The sequence below is a fragment of the Pogoniulus pusillus genome, chromosome Z, assembly GCF_015220805.1.
Source record: "Pogoniulus pusillus isolate bPogPus1 chromosome Z, bPogPus1.pri, whole genome shotgun sequence".
Taxonomy (NCBI): domain Eukaryota; kingdom Metazoa; phylum Chordata; class Aves; order Piciformes; family Lybiidae; genus Pogoniulus; species Pogoniulus pusillus.
In genome coordinates this window covers 14824397-14847967 of record NC_087309.1, presented here as the reverse complement: position 1 = coordinate 14847967, position 23571 = coordinate 14824397, and the positions used below count along the sequence as shown (strand labels likewise).

The 23571-nt window shown below is 44.8% G+C and overlaps 2 protein-coding genes across 2 annotated transcripts in view; one reads left to right on the top strand and one right to left on the bottom strand.

Annotated features, from left to right (window-relative positions):
- UBAP1 (ubiquitin associated protein 1) overlaps window positions 1-14507 on the top strand; it is a 39834-nt gene extending 25327 nt beyond the window's left edge. The window contains exons 4-8 of the mRNA XM_064140706.1: window positions 948-1874; window positions 6769-6804; window positions 7941-8138; window positions 9609-9710; window positions 11049-14507. Coding sequence (XP_063996776.1) covers window positions 948-1874; window positions 6769-6804; window positions 7941-8138; window positions 9609-9710; window positions 11049-11189 — 1404 coding nt within the window. The 3' untranslated portion in view covers window positions 11190-14507. The remainder of the gene's footprint in view (window positions 1-947; window positions 1875-6768; window positions 6805-7940; window positions 8139-9608; window positions 9711-11048) is intronic.
- Window positions 14508-17051: 2544 nt separating this feature from the next.
- Window positions 17052-23571, bottom strand: part of KIF24 (kinesin family member 24) — a 29802-nt gene continuing 23282 nt past the window's right edge. Inside the window, exons 11-13 of the mRNA XM_064140705.1 lie at window positions 20394-22805; window positions 19413-19506; window positions 17052-17373 (exon numbers count right to left, since the gene is read on the bottom strand). Coding sequence (XP_063996775.1) covers window positions 17233-17373; window positions 19413-19506; window positions 20394-22805 — 2647 coding nt within the window. The 3' untranslated portion in view covers window positions 17052-17232. The remainder of the gene's footprint in view (window positions 17374-19412; window positions 19507-20393; window positions 22806-23571) is intronic.

Genomic DNA, 23571 nt, shown 5'->3' with positions numbered 1-23571 from the left:
GTTGCTGTACAACCTAGCAGTCCCATGGCAAGAGCACTGCCTGTTTATGTGCCATTATCCTGACGAGGATATCTTATGACTTTTTGTCTTGACTACACCTTGACTTAGCTTCTAGGCCATGTCCTCTGAACATATTGTGATTTAAAGAGCATTTGAGGCTTCATAAGATATTCCTTCTAAGATATTAAAGCTTTTAAGTAGATTTAGTCTGTTCAGGATTTTGTCCTCTCAGCCAAACTGATTCAGTGACCAGTAGACTGGTAGTGGGTATCTTACAAATACCTTCCTGTGCTAACCTGGCCCTGAAGGAGCTGAAATGTGAAATGAGAGAACTTGTGGGATTCCTGTCATGACAGTAACTGCAGCAGAATCTGCTGTTGCAGGTGCAGAATACATGGCTTTGGCTGATGACCCACTGGCACTGGGGCAAAAATACCAATACCTCTTAACTAGTAGGTATAAAACTCCAAAAGCTCAAGTCCCTTTTAGGGGAAAATGAGTAATATCATATTGGTCTTCAGATGCAAAAGTGCTCTGCCATAGTCTTGAATGAGTTGTGGAACTTGTGGGCAGAGTCCATTGTTGTAACATGTGGGTATGATTGTTCATCTAGTAATTGTGTTGGAATTCCTCTTGCTACATTCTTGTTCTGACTGGAGAGGGCGTGAGACAGATCTCAGAATGATTAGTAGTTGTAAAGCAAAACTAATGTAGGAAGGAGGCTAAATGTGATGTTCTAATCCAGACTACAGCCTGATTTTGCCTGTAGAAAGAACTGCTTCTGGTGTCTTGTAGCTTTGTCAGTCTGCAGGCTACAAGAGAAACTGGGGAAAAAAGAAGCCTATGTCAATTCACATACCTCTTGTTCTGTGTTACAGCCACTACTCTAAAAGTAATATAAGTAATCCTTAAAACTTTTTCCTCTTTTCTTTTCCACTCCTCCTCAGTATGACTTCTCACTGGAAAAGAAAACAATTGAATGGGCTGAAGATATCAAAAAAATTCAAGCTGCCCAGAGAGAAGCTGAACGCAAGGCAGAAGAAGCACTAGCAAACTCAAAGACAGCTCCAGAAGACGGCAACAAAGTGGGATTCTCAGAGGGACCTTGCCCTGAGGCTATGCCTCCTCCTATTAACCCCATCCTTGCTAGCTTGCAACACAATAGTATTCTTACTCCCACACCTGCGAACAGCAGCTCTGTGAAGCAGAAGGTTCTCAGTCCACCTCGTCCAAAAGCAGACTTCAACCCAGCTGATTTTGAATGTGAAGAAGATCCATTTGACAAACTGGAATTAAAAACTATTGATGATAAGGAGGAATTAAAAAATATTCTTGAAATCCATGTTGGTACTACTGGGCCAATTGTTGCCCAGCTTTTAGATAATACTTTGCCCAAAGGAGGGTCTGAGTCTGTGTTGCAAGAGGAGGAAGTTCTGGCATCCATAGAAAGGGCCACATTGGACTTCAAGCCCCTTCACAAACCCAATGGCTTTGTCACTATACCACAGCTGGGAAACTGTGAAAAGATGTCCTTGTCTTCCAAAGTGTCCCTGTCCCCTATCACTTCAGTGAGCAATATCAAGTCCCTATCTTTTCCTAAACTTGACTACGATGAGTGTGATCAGAAGTCATCGAAGCTCACAAACACTTTCCACAGCACTACCTGTCTCCGCAATGGCACTTTGCTCAGCTCCCTGGAGACCTGTGCTCAGAGTAAGGCTAGTGAACTGAATGGACACCATACAATTGGTTTTTCTGCTCTAAATGAGGACAGTGGCATGGAGACATCAACATCATCCTCTTCATCCAGACTGCCTTCCCTGGCTGTGTCGACAGTTTGTGCAGAGGAATCATCTCAAAGCACAGCAACTATGGTAAATATGCAGTGGTTAGAACTGGAGTATCTGGGGAGATGTGGAGGCAAACGTTGCTTCTAAAATGCCCTGTGTTTAATTTAATAAGAATCATGGGTAGATCTTCTTAATTTACAAAGCAAATCGATCAGTCCATTAGGACTTCATACTGGCAGTTCTGAACTTCAGATTACTACTCTGCAGTTATCACCCCAAATCTGATATATTTAGACCAGTTCTGGTGATTTTTCTCTTTCAGCTTTTCAACTGGCAGCTTGTGGCTTGGACAGATTCAATCTGATATGGGTCAAGAACTGGCTGGAGGGCCAGGCCCAGGGAGTGGTGGTGAATGGTGCCACATCCAGTTGGCAGCCAGCCACTAGAGGTGTCTCCCAGGGATCAGAGCTGGGCCCAGTGCTGTTCAGTATCTTTATTGATGATCTGGACCAGGGGTTTGAGTCCAGCACCAGTAAGTTTGCAGATGACACCAAGCTAGGAGAAGGTGTTGATCTGTTGGAGGCTAGAAGAGCCCTGCAGAGGGACCTGGACAGGTTGGATGGGTGGGCAGAGGCCAATGGGATGAGATTGAGCAAGGCCAAGTGCAGGGTTCTGGACTTTGGCCGCAACAACCCCAAGCAGCACTACAGGCTGGGGACAGAGTGGCTGGAAAGCAGCCAGGAAGAAAGGGACCTGGGGGTACTGATAGGTAGTAGCTGAAGATGAGACAGCTGTGTGCCCAAGTGGCCAGGAGAGCCAATGGCATCCTGGCCTGTATCAGGCACAGTGTGGCCAGTAAGGCAAGGGAGGTTATTCTTCCTCCCCCTGTACTCAGCACTGGTCAGGCCACACCTTGAGTGCTGTGTCCAGTTCTGGGCTCCTCAATTCAAGAGAGATGTTGAGGTGCTGGAAAATGTCCAGAGAAGGGCAACAAATCTGGTGAAGGGCCTGGAACACAGCCCTGTGAAGAGAGGCTGAGGGAGCTGGGGTTGTTTAGCCTGGAGAAGAGGAGGCTCAGGGGTGACCTCATTGCTGTCTACAACTACCTGAAGGGACATTGTAGCCAGGTGGGTGGGGGTCAGTCTCTTCTCCCAAGCAACCAGCAACAGAACAAGGGGACACAGTCTGAAGTTGTACTGCTGGAGGTCTAGGCTGGATGTTAGGAGGAAGTTGTTGGCAGAGAGAGTGATTGGCATTGGAATGGGCTGCCCAGAGCGGTGGTGGAGTCACCATCCCTGCAGGTATTCAAGACAGGACTGGATGAGGCACTTAGTGCCATGGTCTGGTTGATTGGATAGGACTGCGTGCTAGGTTGGACTGGATGATCTTGGAGGTCTCTTGATTCTATGATTCTACAATTCAGCTTTTTTTTTGTTCAAAGTTAGTTACATACCTTTGAGCCTATCATGTAAGATATCTTTGTACAGTTCTGCATTCTGTCTTAACGCAACTGAGACAGATTGTAAAGTGCTATAGAGGTTTGAGTTAAATCTGTTACGGATTTGTTCTTCAGCTTGCTTATTTGCTGGAAGTAGTGGCGTATGCAGGAATAGAAGCAGTAATAGATTGAAAAACAGAGATCTGCTCAGACATTCAGGAAAGAAATAAATGATTGCAGTTGACCTAGAGGTGAAATGTTTGGGGTTTTAAAATTTAATTTTCTACTGAGATTTTTTTTTAAATCTAAATGAAGAAAATTATGATAATTTGAAATGTACCCTCTTCCTTGTGAAGGACAGCAGGATTACTTGGTGGATACCAAAACCAGTCTTGCAAATCATCTCAGTTTACTGATGTTGCAGATGGTTGCTGTACAGGTCTGAGACAGGAAATTGACACTTTATTTCCTCAAACTTGCAGTAAATTCTAAAATTACTTTGAGGACGCTTAAATTCACATCAGTTGTTGTCTTTGCCTCTGTGAGTAGCATCAGAGATTGAGTGATCTTGTAGGCTTCTTTCTACAGAATGTAAGATCTAGATGTGGATACTCATGAAGCTTAATGAAAGCTATGCAGTCAAGTCTTATAACTGGCTCTGAAGTCATCTGGTTTCTTCTGTGTGATGTAAGTAGTGGTTCTGTGGTCTTACAGTCATATTATAGGTTTTTGTGACACCAGGTGCTCTCAAACAGATGACACTGCTTCTCTCATTTCTCTTCAGGCTTAGGTAAATTAATTGCAAAGTACGTGTTCTGACAGCTAGTCTGTCTGTCAGAGCACAGCAGAGCAGCTGTTTATTGATGACTGAAACAAATTTAATATATTAAATTTTGTCAGAAGCAGCAGTGCTGTGAGCAGCTGCTCATGGCTACAGGTCACAAGTTGAGGAGGCAGCTGTGTGATGTATGTCAGTATGGTACATCTGTAGGAGTTAACGTGAGAGATCACTTGCAGAGAGTTGGGCATTGAGATGGTTAAACTTTCTGTGAATTTGAAATTCAGAATTTTCAAATCTCTTTACTGGATTAAAACTTACTAAAGATCAAGAGGAAAGGTGTATTCTTGAGAATGCTGTAAGGGAAGACAGGAACTGATTAAATAAGCAAATAAAAATAGGCTTAATAAGAAAACTAATAAAGGCTTTAATTTGTAGCTATTTCTGCTTTGGAAGTAGCAAACTAAGAAATAGATATGCTGACAGAACTAGTTTTTTGCAATTAACTTCCAAGACTTCAGACAATTCTTGTTTCATGTTTTCAAAATACAGTCCCAGTGGCTGGAAAATGACAGCTGAGCTGCAAGAAATTTGAACAAATGCAACAAAAATACTGAAGTAAATGTAACAAAAATCATCAGGAAATCACAGTAATCTTGGTATTTGGGAGCAGAAGTGTTATGCACCTCTTCTTTTCAAGGCTACACAAAAATAAGCCTGTTGTTTTCAGAAAGCCTTAGGCCAACATATACCACAGTGATTTATATATATATATATATATGTATATAATTATTTTTTTCTTTCTCCAGGAATATAAATTGTAACCTTAGATTTGGAGTTACCACTGAAGTTTGTTTTACCAGTGAACTGCATATAATTTTTTTTTTAGGTGGGAGTAATCCTGTGATTTCTCCAAGACTGCCCTGATTCTGGTGTGGTTGGTCCCATCTCCTCTTTTTTTTGAAGCTCACTATCTTGCTTTTTTTCAGCATCAGTAGAGGGAGAAATGGCTAGTGAAGACAGCAGGATAGAGTTAAACACAAAGCTGGTCAGAGGAGACCTGACTAGTAAGATGCACTTTATTTAGAGATATCTCTGGTGATGGGAAAGTGAGGCACTCCTGGCAGACCATTCAGAATATAGGCAGCTGGTGCTGTATGCAGGCACACCAGCTGCAGGCAGGGCTCTGTGTCTCTATGAAGTCCCTAAGAGGCACAGTGTGCAAGCATATACTGAAAAGCACTGCATGCCTTCTGCTTGAAGGGCACTGAAATCCAAGTTTGAGATGTAAGGGAATGTGGCTACCAAGTGCCTAGTCTTGGTTTTGTCCTCTGCAGTTACTTAAGTTGTTTCCTTGCTCTGATGGAAGTCACTGACCACATGCACAGGTTGCCAAGCTGCAGTAGGTGGAGAAGGAAGAATTGGTTTTCCTAGACTCTGATCTCTGGTGTCAGAAGCAGTTTTACTTTTCCTGGCTGCAGCATCAATAACAAGGCATCATCCTTCAGCTTGATAGCCAGCTGACTTCAGGGCTACTCTGGACCCTATTCCAGTGCATCCCATATTCTAGTGCTTTTTGCTCTGGCAAAAGTGCCTGGAGAGTGTGCATGCTTTGAACTCCTCTATGAGCATGAGGAGAGGTTTTGGGTAAATCAGTCCATCAGACAGAATATAACTTCTCAAGCTTTGCCTCCTAGAAGTAAAGTTCTTACCCTTGAGATGAAGATGGTCAGAAATGCAGGACAAAACTGCCTTGGTGATGGTGGTCTGTTGGTTTTGTGTTGTTTGTTTGGTTTTTTTTTCTTCAAATAAATGGATTTTTTGAGAACTCTTTTTTTTTTTTTTTGTAGAAACAGTTTTTTATTGTTTAGTTTGAGCCCAAAGAAGGTCTGTCTGAAACAAGTGGACAAGTTTTCAGGCAATCTGTGTTAGCATAATGAGTATCAAGAAACACAACAAGCCTGGGGCTCTTGGTCCACAGTGTTTTTTGCAGTCTTTCCTAACTCTATTTTTAGTGCAGGAAGACTTCTAAATGAATGAATGCAGGTTTGGTGGAGCAAAGCTCTGCCTTTACACTGCTTTTGTGTTAGGTGATGCAGTGTAAAGCAGTTGGTTTGTTCTGCCCTCTGGCAGCCTGACTTTGCAGAAACGGAGCAGGTGTACGGCAGGGAATGTTACCCAGTTTCATTGGTGTGCTGGGAATTGGGCCAAGTGTTGGCCATTGGTAGAAAAATCACGTGCTCTTTTAACAGTGTGCCACAGTACTCATATATGGGAAAGGAAATGCAGTGCTTTGAGAAGAGAAAAGGGGTATATGTTTCTCTTACTCCTTCTCATGGTCAAAAAGTGAAATCTAGGCAAAAGTGAGTCTTTAGACTTCAGAATTATCACTTATTCAGGCCTTGTTGGGTCAAGAGATGAACAGTGTGTTACACTGAGCTGCATTGACATGTAGCTGTTACAGTGACAGAGTAAACAAGCCTACAATTATTTTGAGGGGAACACACATCCTTCTTGAAGTATAATCTGTCCACAGAGTTCTAAGCAAAGAAACAATCCTTATGATGGCTATTCTGTGACAACACATGACTGCTTCCTATCTACATCTCATATGTGGAATCCTGGTAAGACCAGAAGTCTCTCCTGGTTTGGCAGGTTTACTCCCAGATCACTCCCTTAAAACCCTTCTCCCTGAGCTGTAGCAAATTCTGCTCACCAGTGCATAATGTTTATAGTCATCTTATTCATGTGTTGTCCAACAGGTACACCCAGACTACAAGGAAACAGAAATCCCTGTGGTAAGTTACCAAATACCTGTGTGCTTGCACTGGATCATATTTCTGAAAATCTACAGAAGCAGTGTTCTTTTCAGATCAACAGATCATAGATGATGAGTAAACTTGGGTGAAGGAAGCAATCTCCAGCTTCCTCTGAGGTATTGACCATGTCATTAGGACCTTCACTATTGCAAAGCCTGAGTATGCAGTGACTTGCTGAACAGCAGCCCTGAGGAGAGGGGCGTGGGGGTGCTGGAAGCTTAACATGAGCTAGCAGTGTGCACTTGCAGCCCAGAGAGCCAACCAGATCTTGGGCTTCATCAGGAGAAGTGTGGCCAGCAGTTCGAGGGAGGTGATTCTCCCCCTCTACTGTGCTCTGGTGAGACCCCACCTGGAGTACTGCATCTAGTTTTGGAGCCCCTGTTACAAGAGGGATGTGAACATGCTGGAGTGTATCCAGAGATGGGCCATGAACATGATCAGAGGGCTGCAGCACCTCTCCTATGAAGACAGACTGAAAAAGTTAGGGCTGTTCAGTCTGAAGAAGAGGAGGCCTTCTTGTGACCTTCCAATATCTGAAGGGGGCCTAGAAAAAAGCTGGGGAGGGACATTTTAGGCTGTCAGGGAGTGACAGCACTAGGAGGAATGGAGCAAAGCTGGAGATGGAGAGATTCAGGCTGGACGTGAGGAGGAAGTTCAGCATGAGAGTGGTGAGAGCCTGGAATGGGTTGACCAGGGAGGTGGTTGAGGCCCCATCCCTGGAGGTGTTTAAGGCCAGGCTGGATGAGGCTTTTGGCCAGCCTGATCTAGGGTAGGGTGTCCCTTCCCATGGCAGGGGGGTTGGAACTAGATGATCCTTGTGGTCCCTTCCAACCTTGATTGATTCTATGAGAAAAATTTTAATCTCACTGGTAGGAAAGAGTATACTGTGAAGAATGTGTGATGCTGATTGTTGTTTTGAGGGTAGAAGGAATATAGTTCTCAGACTGTGCACTGCTTTGTTCATCCTGGCAATGTGTAACTTCCCCAAGAGCAGTCTAGACAGCCTGTTGGATTAATTACATGGAGTATCCTGGCTCTGCAGTAGCCAGAAGCAGGATATGGGGATTCAGAAGACAACCATCACCTCACCTCAGCCTCTGGGTTTTCATCTTTAGGTAACACACCAAAATTTCCCAGTGTCTAAAGTGCCCAATAACACAAGCTGCACAAAGCAGTTGAGTGTCCCTGCTCCTGAGCTACTGCAGACACTCTCTGCTAGTGAGAGGCAGTGCATAGAGACGGTCGTCAACATGGGATACGCACCTGAAAATGTCCTGAAAGCCATGAAGAAGAAAGGACAGAACATAGACCAGGTAAGAGTTTGTGCTGCAGGAAAGAAATTGTGATTTGGATGCCAGTTCTGCTAAAAAAACAACCTTGGCTTTGCAAACAGTTAGGGAGGTACTTCCATTCTAACAGGGGATTGCACCTTGTAGCTGCTGCGGTATTAACTGCTAGAGAAGTCACCTGGCAGTAAAGGCTCCCAAACTTGAAGAGTGTGTGTGTATGTTTCTGATGAGGGACTGCTACAGTCAGCCACACCTATGGGTGCTCTGTCAAAGCCACACTGAGCCTGGGATGGGCCCTTAGCTCCATATGAGGTTTGGAGAGGTACTGGGCCTTCCTGGGAGCCATGAAACTATCTAGGGGGAGCTTAGTATAGCTCTGCACTGAGTGCTATATCACAAGAAAGCAGCCAGCTTCCCTTGTTCTAAGTGCAAAGACTGACAGTGCTTGGCATCTTCTTGTAGAAAAAATTGCCTCTGAAGGCTTAAAGAGTGCCCTGAGAGGCTCTGTCAAGGCACCACTGACCGACTTGCTTTTGTGGTTGTGGTGCTTCCTGTCTTCCGTGTTGCCTTAAACTCTTGCTAAAACCAGGTCACAGAGCATACAGCACTGCAGGGTGAAGCATGGCTCTAGGGTTTGGATCTGCTTCAGGCAAACATTTTAAAATACAGCGAGTGAGGTCAAGCTTTCTGTGCTGCCCCAAAGCCAGCTGTGTGCTCCTGTACATCATCTGCGTGGAGGGACTGTGCCTGGGGAGGAGGAGTGTCCTAGTGAATTCTGGTGGTAAAGCTGATCTGCTTGCCCTGCTACCTTAGGCATCAAGAGCAGTTTGAGCAGTTTAAGCAGTGTGCTGGAGTGAACTGTAGTATCAGATGAACAGAATGTCCCTTAGGAGGGTGGTATTGAATCCTGCTGCATTTGCAGGCTGCTTTCTTTCAGACGCTCAGCATTACCTATCTGACTTTGTCTCGCACTTCTCGAAGCTGAGAACAAATAAGAAACTTGACAGCATTTTCTGGGAATGTGAGCTTGGGTTTGCAGCTCAATCACCACTGTATTGAGGTGATCTTAGAAGCCTGACTGCTCTCAGATTGCATCAGCTCTTGTGGCTGAGAGGAAGTTAAAGGCTGTCCTGTCTTGACTGCTGGACCTGCGGTTTCATTTTAAAAACTCGTACTGTGAAAAACACAGCTAAGCTGCTTTCTGCCCAGTGATCAGGCAGGGAAGCATAAATACAGGTTTCTGAGGCTGCTTTGAGTGGAAGATGATGTTCAGTGCTGGTGGGGGTGCACAGGAGGACAGAAAGACTTGTCTGTTTTCTCTGAACAAGCTCTTGTGTAGTCAGCATCTTGCCTCTACTAGTCACGACTTTGTCTCAGTCCATGGTGAAGCCTGGGATAGAGTTGTGCTCAGCCCATCTGCCTGTACGGATGCAGTGTTCAACTGCACGCTGTCACTGTTCTGCAAACTTAATTTCTTTTCTCCATTCCCCATAGGTTTTGGATTACTTGTTTGCACATGGACAGCTTTGTGAGAAGGGCTTTGATCCACTTCTTGTCGAAGCAGCTTTGGAAATGCACCAGTGTTCAGAGGACAAGGTGAGGGCACAATGTACGAAGCAGTGGAGGGGGCACCGTGGTAAGGAATTCCACCAGCAGTTCATCTGGGGGGTGTCATTCTGGCTTTCATGATGGTACTGCCTTGTTCATAAAACTGATTGCCAAGGGGCATCCTTGCAGTGATCAAGTGAGCATAAGCTGAGGAATTAGAGTTTTTCCACAGCATTTTACTACTCAGTTGTGTGCATTTTTATGAGGACAGGATTTCTTAAAGGCCCTGCTTATTCTGGTTGTAATGTTTTGAAACCAAAGTTCTCTTATGGGTGAGGCAGCAAATTCTCAAACCCTGCCAGCCTACTCTGGCTGTGAATTTTCTCATCTGTACAAAAGCATATTCTGGGCTGCTCAGCGAATTGGGTTAGAGCTTGCTCTGCAGAAGCTGGGAAAATAGGCTTCTGGAATCTGTTTCATTGTCTGGCTGCTATACATGTGCCAGAGGTACAGAGGCAGGAGCAGGTAGCCAGGGCAAAGGACAGCAGAATCTTCTAAACTTTACAGCCAAGTTGTTGAATCTTAGAGACATAGCCCTCTCACCCACAGACATATACATACTTTCCTGCCTTTCTTGGACTTGGTGACAAGCTTGCAGACAGAGGGATAACAGTGTGAAAATGGGGTAACTGGGTTCAAGAAACATATTTGCTTCTGGCTTCACCCTCAGATTGGAAATGGCTAATCTCCCAGTTGTCCATTTTAACCTGTTCGCTTGGTTTTGTGTTTTTCTTTCCCCTGCAGTCGAGCAGAAACAATGCAAATGGCAGAGGTTTTGTAGAAGTCTGATCATTGTGGTCACTTTTTGTCAAGTTGTTTTCCCAGAGCTCAGTGGGGATTCATGGTTGATCTTGGCAGTATTGTGCAGTGCTTTGAGTAAAGGTTGTGCTTATGCTCCAAGTTTGCTCTAGACCTGAGAAGTGAATCAATAGCAAGGGCTATTTAAAAAAAATAAAAATCAGATGCAATAGGAGCTGCTGGCCGAGGGAGCAGGCTGCTGCCATACATTTTAGGAGCCCAAATATGGCCAGGCTGCTAAATTTCCTGTTGCAAAGAGGGACACTCCTAGAGGCTTGGTGGCCTTGCTGAAGAGGATTTTGGAGATGCAGGCCTGCAGACAGGCAGGAGATTGAGGATTTGGCCCTGTGGATTGAGGATTTGCACCCAAAGATCCACTGGTGGTGATATGAGTGGACTTTCTCCAAGTGGAGCTGGAATAGGCTGTGCTTGGGGAGAAGTCCACCCCACAGGCTGCTCGGTTGCTGTGCTAAACCTCCATCTAGCAGTCTTTTCTCTTGCAAATAATGGACTGTCTGTGTCTTTCAGATCACAGAACTTCTCCAGCTAATGAGTCAATTTAAAGAAATGGGGTTTGAACTAAAAGACATTAAGGAGGTCTTATTATTACATAACAACGACCAACACAACGCTTTGGAAGATCTAATGGCTCGTGCAGGAGCCAGCTGAAAACACATTCCTGGATTCTTGGCGTGCAATGGAGCAGGACCAGCCCCACCACCTTCACATGCAGTGTGACTTGCTCTGGGCAGGAAGGAGTCCAGCTTCTTGCATACATGGGAGAGTGACTGAGCAAGCCTGTCCGCGTGCATCACTCCAGCATTTCTCTTTCCACTGGGAGCCAACTTTCTTTCTTAAATTTTAAAAGTGTCCTTTCCTAAGTTTCCTTATTCCAGCTTGGCCACGGAGAGTTTAGACTGCCCAATCTCTACTGTAAATGTACATATGTAGAGACAGGAGTGGTTTCCTCCCCATCATTGTTGCACTGGAGTTGGACAGAAGAATATTAAGTTGGTTCTGAAACTAGGATACTTTGGTTCTTTGAAGCTGCTTTTATGGTGTCTGCTTGTACTGAATTACTTGACTGTGTCACAGTCCAGATTAACTGGTTAAATTTGACCTTTAGTGCAATGGAGTTTTGGTTGAAAGTTAGTCTGTAACTTAGTGAAACACTGGTTCAGGAACTGTTGCTATGCATAAAGAAAGAAGCTGTTCCTATTGTATTTTCTCCTTTTTACTACTTTTTTTAACCCATGCATCCATCATGCCAGACATGAGCGTCCAGTGCTGAGTGGTGTGTAAGTTCTCTTGAAATAGGTAAGCTGTGAATTCTGCCTGGACCTGCAGCTTGTGTTGGTTCCTGAACCCTAAGGCAGAGAGATGGGGCTTGGTATCCTTAATCCTCCAGGCTTGTAGGATATATAAGACAACGCCCTTCTAGGACATCAGTTAGCTTTTTGGTTTAAGTAATACTCAGTGTTATGCAGGAGGTTTCTTTCAAGCACTTTCTTTAAAACAAGTAAACTCACTGCATTAGTTCCATTTTTCACAGTGCTGTAGAATTACATAATAACATCTAGTACTAGAAACCAGGTTTTGGGTTGGTTTTCATAGTTCAAAGTATTATGTTGTACATTGTTCAAGTTCTGAATACATAAAATATCATCAGTCTTAAGGCATCTTTGAAGTAATCTGCTAAATACTTTGATTCTGCAGAAGAACAACTAATAAAACCCTCAAATGCAACTCCCAGTGTCATGGTTCCCATCTCTTGCTCTTCAGCAGGTGAAGCACTTGCTGGATCCTGCCCACCCACGTGCTGCCTGCTCCAGTGGGCATGCATGAACACAGTGTGACTTGGGCAGAACAGCTGGAGGTCTCCAGGCAGAGGCCTGCAGTGGTGGAACCTGATGTTTTTTTCTGTGGCTTCTTTTGTCATGTTGCAAAAACCAAGCCTTGGGATCCAAACCTATATTAGAGCATAGAACTGGGAGCACTGGACGCTGAGAGGGGAGAACAGTTCAGGTCATTGCCTCAATTCTGTTTTGTTGGGGTTTTTTGTAGGAGGATTTAGCTCCTCAAGAACCCAGAGGAGATGGCTTCTGCCTCTATTACGTGATTAACTTTGTACAACCAAAACATGTTATCTGCATTGTGCTAACTATTGGGGATTCTTTATGAGGTTCTTGACTGTGCTAATTACAGACTTTTATGTAAAACAAAATTATCTGAGATGTAGCTAGTAAATATTTAGGCCATGTGGAGCTGGGTCATAAGTATAACAAAGGCTAATTGCCTTGCATTGAGTCCTGTAGCACTGAGCTGGTGGGTCAGCAGCTGCTGCTTCTGAGTGCAGGTAAAGCAGGTGCCCAGCATTTCTTCCCATGTGAGAGATGTGACAGTTTGAAACAAGGAAACAAGGTTCCTGAATCATCAGAGACGCTGGAAAGCAAAACTGAGACTGCTTTACTGCCACTGCTGAGAACACTCTCTTCTGTTTCTTGATTTGGTTTTCTCAGAATTCATACTACAGCAAGTCCCTCTCTGGTACTAGACAGTCTAGAAGGGCAAGAGGTCTTGCCAGTGAAGAAAAAGCTAGATCAAATTTCTTAATAAAATAATGTCTTTGGTAGTGTTAATGCATGTAAAGTTTTGTCACAGTCCCCATGCAGGGGCTGTCTCTTAACCCCACTACAGTAACCACCCTGCTTTTGTAGACTGTTGTAGAGGTGAGAGCAGAGCTGTGAAGATGGGAAGTGATACCTGTGAAGCTGATCTCCTGCTTCCAGAGAGATGTTGTCTGTGTCTTCTTCTCAGGTGATGCTGCCCTTGCATCACGAGGATTTATGTCACCAGGTGATGAAGGCTGGAAGCCTGTTTCTGGGGATGGCTTCTCGCAGAAGGAAAGAGTGAGTGACAGGATTAACCTGGTGGCTTAGGGAAAGGCACTTCTGAAGACATGTAACAAATGATACACAGTAGTTAAACTTGAATGTTGTTCTGAGCACTATGCATTGCTATATACTCTGGTACTGTCACTCTGTCCTGTGCAGTTAGGAACAAAGCTCAGACAGGGTATGGGAAGGTCCTGCTGATGAGTGATGCAAGGCTGGGCCCAGCCTGGTACTAACTGGTCTGAAGATGAATGTGTCCCTTAGGGCTTTTCCTTACATTCTCTAGCAGATTGATTTATGTACCAGGCGCATAGCACTGTCTTCACTTTGTCAGAACTTGTGCTGCCGCCTTGCACTAGCTGCTGCCAGGTAGCAGAGGGCTGGGAGCCCTTGTGGAAAAGCTTGTGAGAAATGTAGAGGCAGAGTCCAAATGGGTCGTTATGCTTTGAGACAGAAAATGCCCTGAGCTACCTCATGAAGGTTCTAGAGAGCAGCTGCCTGGTGAAGGCTTCTGATGTTGACCAGTAGAGGCCTCCCATTTTGCCTGCACATAGATGGAGACCTGGTGGGATGAGAGGCGCTGCTGTGATCACTGCCTTGTTCTGAGGGTGACTTCTGGGGATTCTAAAGTTTGTCAGGAAGCAGAAGCTGCAGATGACCTCAGCATGCACTGAGGCTTGCTGCTGCTGTCCTGGTGGCACCTGCCATGTCTGAGCTCTGATGAAGTAGCCCCAGACAGGTTGCCAGCTCTATAGAGCTTGCACCTGCAGCTTTTCTGTTCAGCATGTGGCTGGGCAGCTCTCTGTTAGGGAGACTGGAGCCAGCAGAACAGCAAAACCTGTTACAAAGTTCATTCTGCTAGTGCCACCACAGGTTATTGAGGTCTGGTAGCTGGAGGGACAGCTCCTGAGACACCAGCTAAGTCAATGGGCCAGATGAGAAGGGGATCTTCCCAGCTCCAGGTAAATAGCAATCAAATAAGTGGTTTGATCACAGTTACTTTAAAACAAATTTTACCAGAATTGTGTTGTAAATTGAGTTTTATTTCATATAATGTCAGTTATTCAAATAAAATATCAAGCATCTGTCATGAGCATCGATAGTCTTTGTTGCACTTAAGTACAAAAGTGAACCCATTTTTGGTTCAGTATTTATTTGATTGTAGGAGGCCAGGCTCTCTTAAATCTCTAAGGCTGCCCTAATGGCAAACACTTGCATATTCCAGTTGAAATGAGAACTGTTCATATTGGGTGTCAGTACAAAACCAAACTCTTTAAATGCTCATTTAAAACATTTTCACACAAGAACTAAAGCAGCATCTAGGTAGTAGAAGGGGAGAAATAAGTATTTCCCTTTTCGACAGTAGCTTTAGTAGTTTCCATTACACACCAAGAGCCCAGTTTTGGCACCTCCTGAGCATGCAGCACTTCAAAGATGTTCACAGCCCTTTTACAGCCAAGGAGGGGCAGATTTGGACAGCTAGGGCTGCTTTCTTTTATTTTTGATTTAGTCAGGTGTCACATTCAGTAGGGAAAAATAAAATTCTAAGGACAAATTGATAAATACAAGAAGATTGAGCCTTGTGGCTTGGCTGGATGTCTCCAGCTGAAGATGATCAGACTTTAGAAAACTGGGGGGGGGGTGGTTTTTGTGTAGTAGTTGTTTCAGTGACCTGATCACTCCTCTTGGGAGCAGAGGGTTCCTGCTCTGGGACCTTGCACTGGGGCTCTGATCTGCCAGACTGCCAGACAGATTTTCTCTATTCACAGCAGTAGCTGACTTAACTCCCATTGCCTCTGCTCATGGAAATCTTTGGTCACTCATCTGTCTCAGTACAGCTGCCTCTGAAAAATCGAGGGACTAGGACATGTCACTATTGGTTTTGTGAATGGTTGTTCCAACTGTGTTGTTTTAGAAGGAGCTAGCTTGAGCAAGAGATGTAAAATATCTGTGAATATACTTTGCTGAGCTGCTCTTTAAAAGGATGTAAGTACCATTAATCAGTACTCATCTTCCAAATGTCAGCATACAGGGAGGTGAAATGTTCCTGCCTGGCCATATCCTCATCTCCAAAGCTGCAGAGCTCCACAGCCCCCGGGTGGCCCTGTTTTCTGGATATGTGCTGAGGAAACCACAGTAGTTGCTTATATCCATTTAGGATTTCAGAACGTACAAGACCACACAGCTATCACATATTCTGTCTAGACACAGAAATGCTGTCCCTGGCCCCAGGCGGTGGAGGAAGTTATTTTAACAAGGAGCTGGTTTTAATGCATGCTCTTCCCTCCACAGTTAAAACTGTCCCTCTGCATTAACAGCTCTTTGGTGGCTGTAAATCACTGCTGCACAAACACCCAAATACCACTGCCACCAAGTCTTGCTCCTGGAAACCTCATTCCTCTGTGCAAGGAAAGCTTCTGAAGAGGGAAGCTGGGACACCTGGGTTCAGCTGTGGCTTGCTGCTGACATGTAACCTAGACACAAGTACCATCTTGAGAGCCATAAACTCTGACCCTGGAGGGACTCTGCTCTCTGCCCCACTGAGTAAGCCAGTTTCAAATGCAAGATGGAGATTAACCATGTTGAAACACCCCACAACAGTCAGGGCACTGATGCAAGACTTTGTGCTGTTTCAGGTCTTCCTCTGGCATTTCTGTTCCCCTGGGCTAGACACTGTGACTTGACTGTCACTGCAATTACTGCACTGCTCCTGAACTAAGCCTGGGCTCCTTGGGTCGATGAAGCAGGCAGTAAAAAAAACACGTCTGGCCAGGCAGAAGTGTTCCCTTATGGTTGGTATTTCTGGCTACTGGGCAGGCTTTGAGCTACTGTAGGCATTACTGTAGAGACACCAAGAGAGCCTGATATGCTGCAACAGTTCTAATTTTGGAGTGGGAGCACTCACAGCATGTCAGCTGAATGTTTCAAGGCCACTTGTGCCTTCAGCAAGTGAACTTCTGCAGTTCAGATATGATGGAGAGCTTTTGCAGGGCTCCTGCTGATGAATTCAATTAGCAGCTTCCACAATCCCACTACCTGTAACCTAGCCCTCTTTTAATGTGAAAAATGAATTCTGTCCATATGGAGAACAAGCTCTCCATAGCTGTGCCACAGTGCAGAGATAATGTGCAGCAGGTAAGCTGCTGGTGTTCCACCATTGGCAGCAGTACAAAAACCCACATGCTTATTACCTTGCTAAGACGAACCTCTGGTATAGAGTCCCTCCTAAAACATTCATGACTTAAGCAGCATCTTTCAGGAGCTTGGGAGCACTTGTCCCAAGCAAAGAAGAAATGCAGCAATGGCCTTCTTTGTGAAAGCAGCAGCACTTCTTGCTCTGCCATGACCTTCTTTTACTTGCAGCCTAGTTACATTCAGGTACTTAACAAACAGTGGCTCTTCAGTCTATTGGTTTCTGTTTGTGGGAACTTTTCTGGATAGTTTTTAAGCCTCTGTTTGGCTTCCAAGTGGGTTTGTTTCCCCCTCATTTAGTTGACAACACAGAAGTGCCTTTAACATGTGAGAAGTTGCTATGAATACTGTGGACAGAGCTGCCAGCTGCCTGGTGAGGTATTTAAAAGCTGCTGAAGTGCCAGTCTTAAGAACGTGGCTTACTGGCATTAAGGAAATACAAAAGTTTGTGGTGTCAAGCAGTCATCTCTCCTTTACTCAGAATTCTTATCTGGAAGTACACACTACTAATCACAAAAAACCATCAAACCAAGAGTTATCCCCTATCCACTCACACTCTGCATTACCAACTGTGGTGAAGCACTGGCTCTTTACATAGCTGTTGCTGTGCATCTGTAAGAAAAGGTCTAAACCGTTGGAAGTACTTGCAAGGGCACATCAAGGCTAGGAGAGGCTAAACAGAGCTGGAGCTGGGCTCGCATTGTTTGGATGCACTTTGACTTCAGCACTAAGATTTCATCCAGCTTGGTCACTGAGCTCTGAAAATCCTGGTAAGGAAGGCAAAAGGGAAGTTTAGGGACCAACAGTAGTAGCAGGTTGGAGAAAAATCAGCATATTTTATCCACTATAGCCATACACATAAGCACATTTTACATTTTGCAGTGTGATAGATTAAATTAGTGTTCCTGACCCTCACAAAGGTCAACACTTCTAAACTCTGAGGTTCACTTACTCTGGTAAGTTTTATCTCTTGGTGGAATTACAGCTAGTGCAATAGTTTAAACATAAAAATGTGTAAAGCCCCTCTTGCTGCTCTTCTACACAGGTTAGCTTTCCAAAGACACTGTCCATCTGACAGGCAGCTTTACACTGTACTGAACTCTGCTCCTGACACCTTCCATGCTGGATCTAGCAGTCATGAAAACAGTGAGCTGGGCCATGCATCAATCAGATATAACAGCCCATTTTGGGGAGATGGAGGGGGTTATCTCACATTGGGTCACAGGGCCAGTCCAACCCATGGCTACAGGTATGTTGTAGAGGGCAGGGCAAGTATCAGCAGCATGCATAACCTGAGCAAAGGGCAGCTCTACCTTCCATAGCGGTCTGCTGCACAGATGAAAACTGACACGAGCTATGACTAAAACTGAAACAGAGGCAGTTGTTTTTAAGGTAAGTTGTTATCAGGTTGCTCTGTTCTCCATTTAAGAGCATTTTTGTGCCACAGTTTCTAAGAAACTGGGAGGTATCAGTGTCTTCAAGGCTTAGAGTCATTTAGATGCTTATCTGGCAGGACTTCAGCCCTCTTATGCACTGTGTCTTTGCCTTTCAGGGATATCAGGACTAATGAAAACTTGCCCGTACATGTCTAAAGCACTTTAAACACTGATTGGTTCAGTAGGTGGCCCTGCTGAGGAAGGAGTCTCTCCTGGGGCCAGAGTTTCATGGCTGGAGAAGCTGTGATCATCTGAATGTGAGAGAATTAAAACTGGTGCACGAAGTCCAGTCTGAGTTCATTTCCCAAAGAAAGACCATGCTGTGAAACAGCACAACACAAACTATTCACTGCTGGGAAGGCCTCCCAAGATTGTAATTCTGATAGCTACAAAATGCTTGCTTGCTTGCTGCAAGGGGTAAATAGAGGGGTGGGATCTCAAAAAACAAAAAGATGGCTTTTTAGCACAGCATTCTTTGCCACAAAACTCATACAGTTTATGGGTCTCCCACAAGGTTTTAAAAGACAATGTGGCACTATACCACCAACTGCTGGACTCCAGCTTTGTGGCTGTGATGTTTTCTGTGGTATTGATTTGCTTGCTCCAGCCTGTAAGGACAAGGTCACATGGAAATGTGCCCTGTTTGATATAATCTGGTACTACATCAAACAGTCTGGAGACTGGTGAAGGGACTGGAGGGAAAGTCTTAAGAGGAGAGGCTGAGGAAATTTGGGTTGTTTATCATAGAGAAAAGAAGACTCAGCGGACCTTATCACACTAAAACTACCTGAAGGGAACTTGTAGTAAGATGGGGGTCAAGCTCTTCTCCCAAGCAAGAAGTGATAGGACAAGAGGGCATGGTCTGAAGCTGTCCCAGGGGGGTTTAGGTAGGTGTTAGGAAGCACTCCATCATGGAAAGGGTAATTAGATGCTGGAATGGACTACCCATGGAAGTGGTGGAGTCGCCATCCCTAGGTGTTTAAGGAAAGATTGGATGTGGCACTTGGTGACATGGTCTAGTTGATGTAGTGGTGTTAGGTCATGGACTGGACTTGATCTCGGAGGTCTATTCCAGCCTCAATAATTCTGTGAATCTGTGATTCTGTACCCATGACACTAGGAAGCTAATCAAGACAAGCAGTTCAGAATTGACCCCTAAGTCTCCTCCTCCCCCAGGGATGTGTCAATATGGAAATGGGCAAAGACACATTCAGGCCTTGAAAATGAGTGACCTCTCCTAGGACTGAGGGAGGCAATGAGGAATGTGAGGAAGAACTAACAAGAGAGGTCATCTCACTAAGGCAAGTTAATAACCTTTAAGATTAACTTATGCAGCTTCAATGGACTCTGAAGTCATCTGAAACACTTACTGTTGCTGACAGCTGATTTATCAAGCACTCTTCCTTGAAGCACAAGGATGCCATTTCATCCAGCTGCTGCCGGTGGGCCCGAATCACAGCCTGTCTGATGAACACAACAGACAGGTGGTTACACAGCCTGCTGTGTTACCCATAATTACCACTGCCCTCAAACCTTTCAGGAGGAGGAATAACCCAAAGGAAGCCTTGCTGCCCTGTGCTCCTGGCATTCAGAAAGTGCACACCTGTGCTCCATGAAGTGCAGTGAACTGAACCAGTTTGAGGTTAAAGATGACTGAGGACTGCTCAGAGGGGTGTGACCACAGCCTCTCATTAGCATAGGCAGCACAGAGGCACCTGTGGCTTTCTACCACAGTGCAGTCCAGGAGAAAAAAAAAAGTCTAATTAGCCAGTTAAATGGCTTTCACCACAGTTACTTTCAGCCTCATGGGTGTAAAACAGGCACAGGAGAAGGCAGTGCTGCTGCTTATTTCTCTGAGCAAGTTTCTCCAATCATGTCTTTTCAGTGACATGGATGCAGTCCAGCCTGTGGGAGCTAGGAGTGGCAGCTCATAGTACTTTGAAGCTTTACATCCACCCAGACACCTATTCTTCTTTCCACAGGCATGGAACAGCTGTCACTTGATCCTTAATGGGAAGTTTCAATATATTTCAGGTACTTTACAGCTTACAGGAAGCCAATTAGTTACTGAGAACTGCAGTTTGTATTACAGTGTTCATTCCTCTAGCATTACCCTAGGAAGCTCTAACAGAATAATTGGCTTCCAGTGAGGTATTTTGAAATAACACTAAATGATAACCAATCCTATATTAATAATAATAATAATAATAATAATAATAATAATAATAATATATCTTAATTATTTCTCATGCTTTTTAAGCACATGAGTGTGCTTACAAAGAAAGACAAATCTATCACATGTCTAGAATTTCTAAGCTCTGTGGCAAACTTCTGTGATGAGCAAGACTTACTGCGCCTTTTCCAGGGCTTCCCTCTGCCATCTTCCCACCTCTGATGTAGCAACTGGAAAGCTGCTGCTGGACACGCCTGAGGGGGTCTTGGCATGTGCTAATGGCTTGTTATCTTTGGCTGCAAATCCTGAATCTGCAGCAGAAGTCTCTTGTATAAAAATACTCTGCAAAAACTTGGTTTTCAGCACTGCTAATTCTTCATTGCTGAGCAATGACTCTGCTGGGTCTTCAGGATGACAGAAGTCCTCATTCCTGAGTCCCGACTTGGGCTGCAACAGCAGGCTGCTTTCTTGAGAGGGGGAGTGGACTACATGATCCTCACGTCCTGTGTTGAGAAAGCACGATGCGGCTGAGACCTGGCTCTTTTCAGGCACATCAGCATTTATTTCCTGAGCCACAAGCTCAACACTGAGTCCTTGGTTTGGGTTAGATTTCCCTGAGTCACCAGTATTATCCTGAACATCAGCATCACACTGTCTGCTATTAGGGTATTCTTTGCACATTGACTTGCTGGGAAACAAAACACCCTCTCTCTCCTCTCGGGAGCCCGTGGATTCAGCTGCACGTATTTCTGTTGGGTCACATCCAGCCACTCCTTGCTTTGATGAACCTGAGCCTAGAAGGCAGCAGCATGCCTTCACATCACTGCAGGCAGGTAAAAGCCACTTGTGCCCTGTTTGTGGAGGATGCAGCGCAGCACAGTGTCTTCCACCACGACGCATTTGCTCCCCAAGTTCCAACATGCTGTCTGTCAGAGCTCTGCTTCTTGTGCACTGCCAACCATCTTCCTCAAGCCTGTTCTGGGAGCCTTGCATGTGCCTGTCCAACATCTGCTTCACATGGGAAAGCTTCTCTCCGTTTGAAGGCAGTTTCTCTGTGTCAGTTGTTTCCTCGTGGTCAAGAAGGGATACTGGGAGAGGGGCCACGAGCTCAGAAGTGAGTTCTGAGTAACGACTGGAAGATTCACAAGAGTTAACTCCACTCTGAGTTTTCCATTTGACATCTACAAGGGCAGCCTGTCTATCCAAAGCAGGCTCATCCTCTGCTTCATGATGGTGGTCGATCTCTTTGCATTCTGGAGTTTCTGACTTCAGTGCATGAGAAACATAGGCATTTGAAGCATCCTTCTCTGGAGTTAAGGTGGCTTCACCACAGTAAAAGAGACATTTGTGTTTGGATTTGTTCTGTTTGTGATCATCTAGGAAATCTTTGACATCCCTCCAGTTACAAACAGGATCTTCTAGCAGGCAGTAAGGTTTTTCTGCACTATTGCTAGGGGAGGACTCGATAGTTAAGTCATAGTTCCAGTCTGATGGAGTTTTGCTGTGGCCTGCACTTTTAATGGATTCCTCCATCTTTGGGCTGCCCTCACTACAATTCCAGTGGTCGTCTGCTTCATATTCTTGCATGGGTATTGCATATTTAAATAAATCTTGCTGTCTTTTCCCTTTTTGCTCTTCTTCAGTCCCCTGTTCTCTCTGATGAAGAAAAAATGAATGTTGACTGCATTTGTCAGTGTTTCCTCTATTCATGCTCTTTTGACTGCAGCCAGGTGAGAAAGAATCTTCACTGAAATCACTGTCATCCGGATCTTCCATCTGCATCCCCTCTTTGCTCTGTATTTCTGTGAGACTAAGGCTCAGCTCTGGCTTCACTTTAATCTCCTGGGGTGTGTATTGTGTTAAAAACCTCTCAAGGGGTTGGTAGCTCAATTTTTGCTGTAGGATAGGTGGCTGCTGAAACTGCTGGTGATAAAGACGTAAGTGCTCTTCCCTTTCCTTCTGAAATGGAGGCAGAGTTGTCCAGGTTTCAACAGAGTGCTTAGCAAAGGTGTTTTCCCATTCCTGTCTGCTGTTGCAAGGCAGACTGCCATCTCTAAAGGAAAAATCATCTCTAGAAACAAGCTGTTTCTGAACAGGTTGCACAGTCTGCACTTTCAAGCACTGGGCAGGTGGTCTGTCTTGCATACACTTGTCTCTCTGGCCACTCTCCTTTGTTTCTGCTGTGGCAGGATTTTTGATGATGAAATCCTTTGCATTGGGATTCTTGTCAGTGTGAAGAGACTGATCACTTTTCTTTAAGGGATGCACTGTCTGTGGGACTCCCTTAATGGGGTTAGTGTGGTGAAACCATGGTGAACTGGGATTGCCTTTGCAGGAATTTCCTTTGTTGATTCCCCTCAGAGTAGAGGCAAAAAGGATATTTGGTGGCTGGATCACTGCAGGACATGCCTTTGTCTTTGCAGCATTTGAGGGATGCTGAAGGCCTAGCTTCACTTTCTTTGGGGAGCTCTTTTCCCCTGGTGGTAAGGAGGAAGAGTTCTGGACACGTTTTGGAGACACATTTCCAGCTGTCCGACGTCTGTTTGTGACAGGGGTTGAACATTTAATCCCTTTCTTCAACTCTTTGACCCTGTAAACGAGGCTGGCTTTAGAGCTTTTCATGCTTTCAAACAAACAACACTGTCCTCAGAACAAAATGCTAAACACTCGATTCAGCAATCTTGGTTTGTGTTTTATTTATCAGAGATCCACCCAGGTATCAAAAACCCTCTGTCAAAATGCCAGAATTCTGGAAAGGTTTGCAGAAATACTCTGAAGTGCTTCATTGAACAGTGCCTAACATGTTAAGTGTGTGAGATGTCCTCTGTTTCAGTGCAAGGGGGTTACATTTCCAAACTTTATAATGCAGCATGGCACAGTGCCAGCTCCTAACTAGCTAGTAGTCACCACAGCACATCACAGAGTCCCAGAAGACACAAAGTAAGGCTTTTGGAGTAGTTGCAGTGGGGCCTAAATTAGCTTAAGAGACAATGCTCCAGGATAAGACTCATCACTGCAGCTGTGAAGAGCTGGTAAATCATTATTTCCCTATCCTCTCAACTATTTCATTTACTACTTGTCTCCTTAAGCATCTCTGGTCCTCTTTGCCACAGCACTGCACAGCTTGTGATTAACCTGTACAGGACTGGGGGTGAAGGACTTCAATGAATTCTAGGCATAACTACAATACAAAACTGAAACAAAAATAACTGATTGGTGAGGTTAGTGAGCCTGCAGATAGAGAGCACCGTGATATTCTCACCACTGAAGGCTGTCACTGGAAAGGATTTACAAGACCCAGAGAAGTCAAAGGGCAAGTGTTGAAACAGCTGAAGGGATTTAATTTACATTATGAA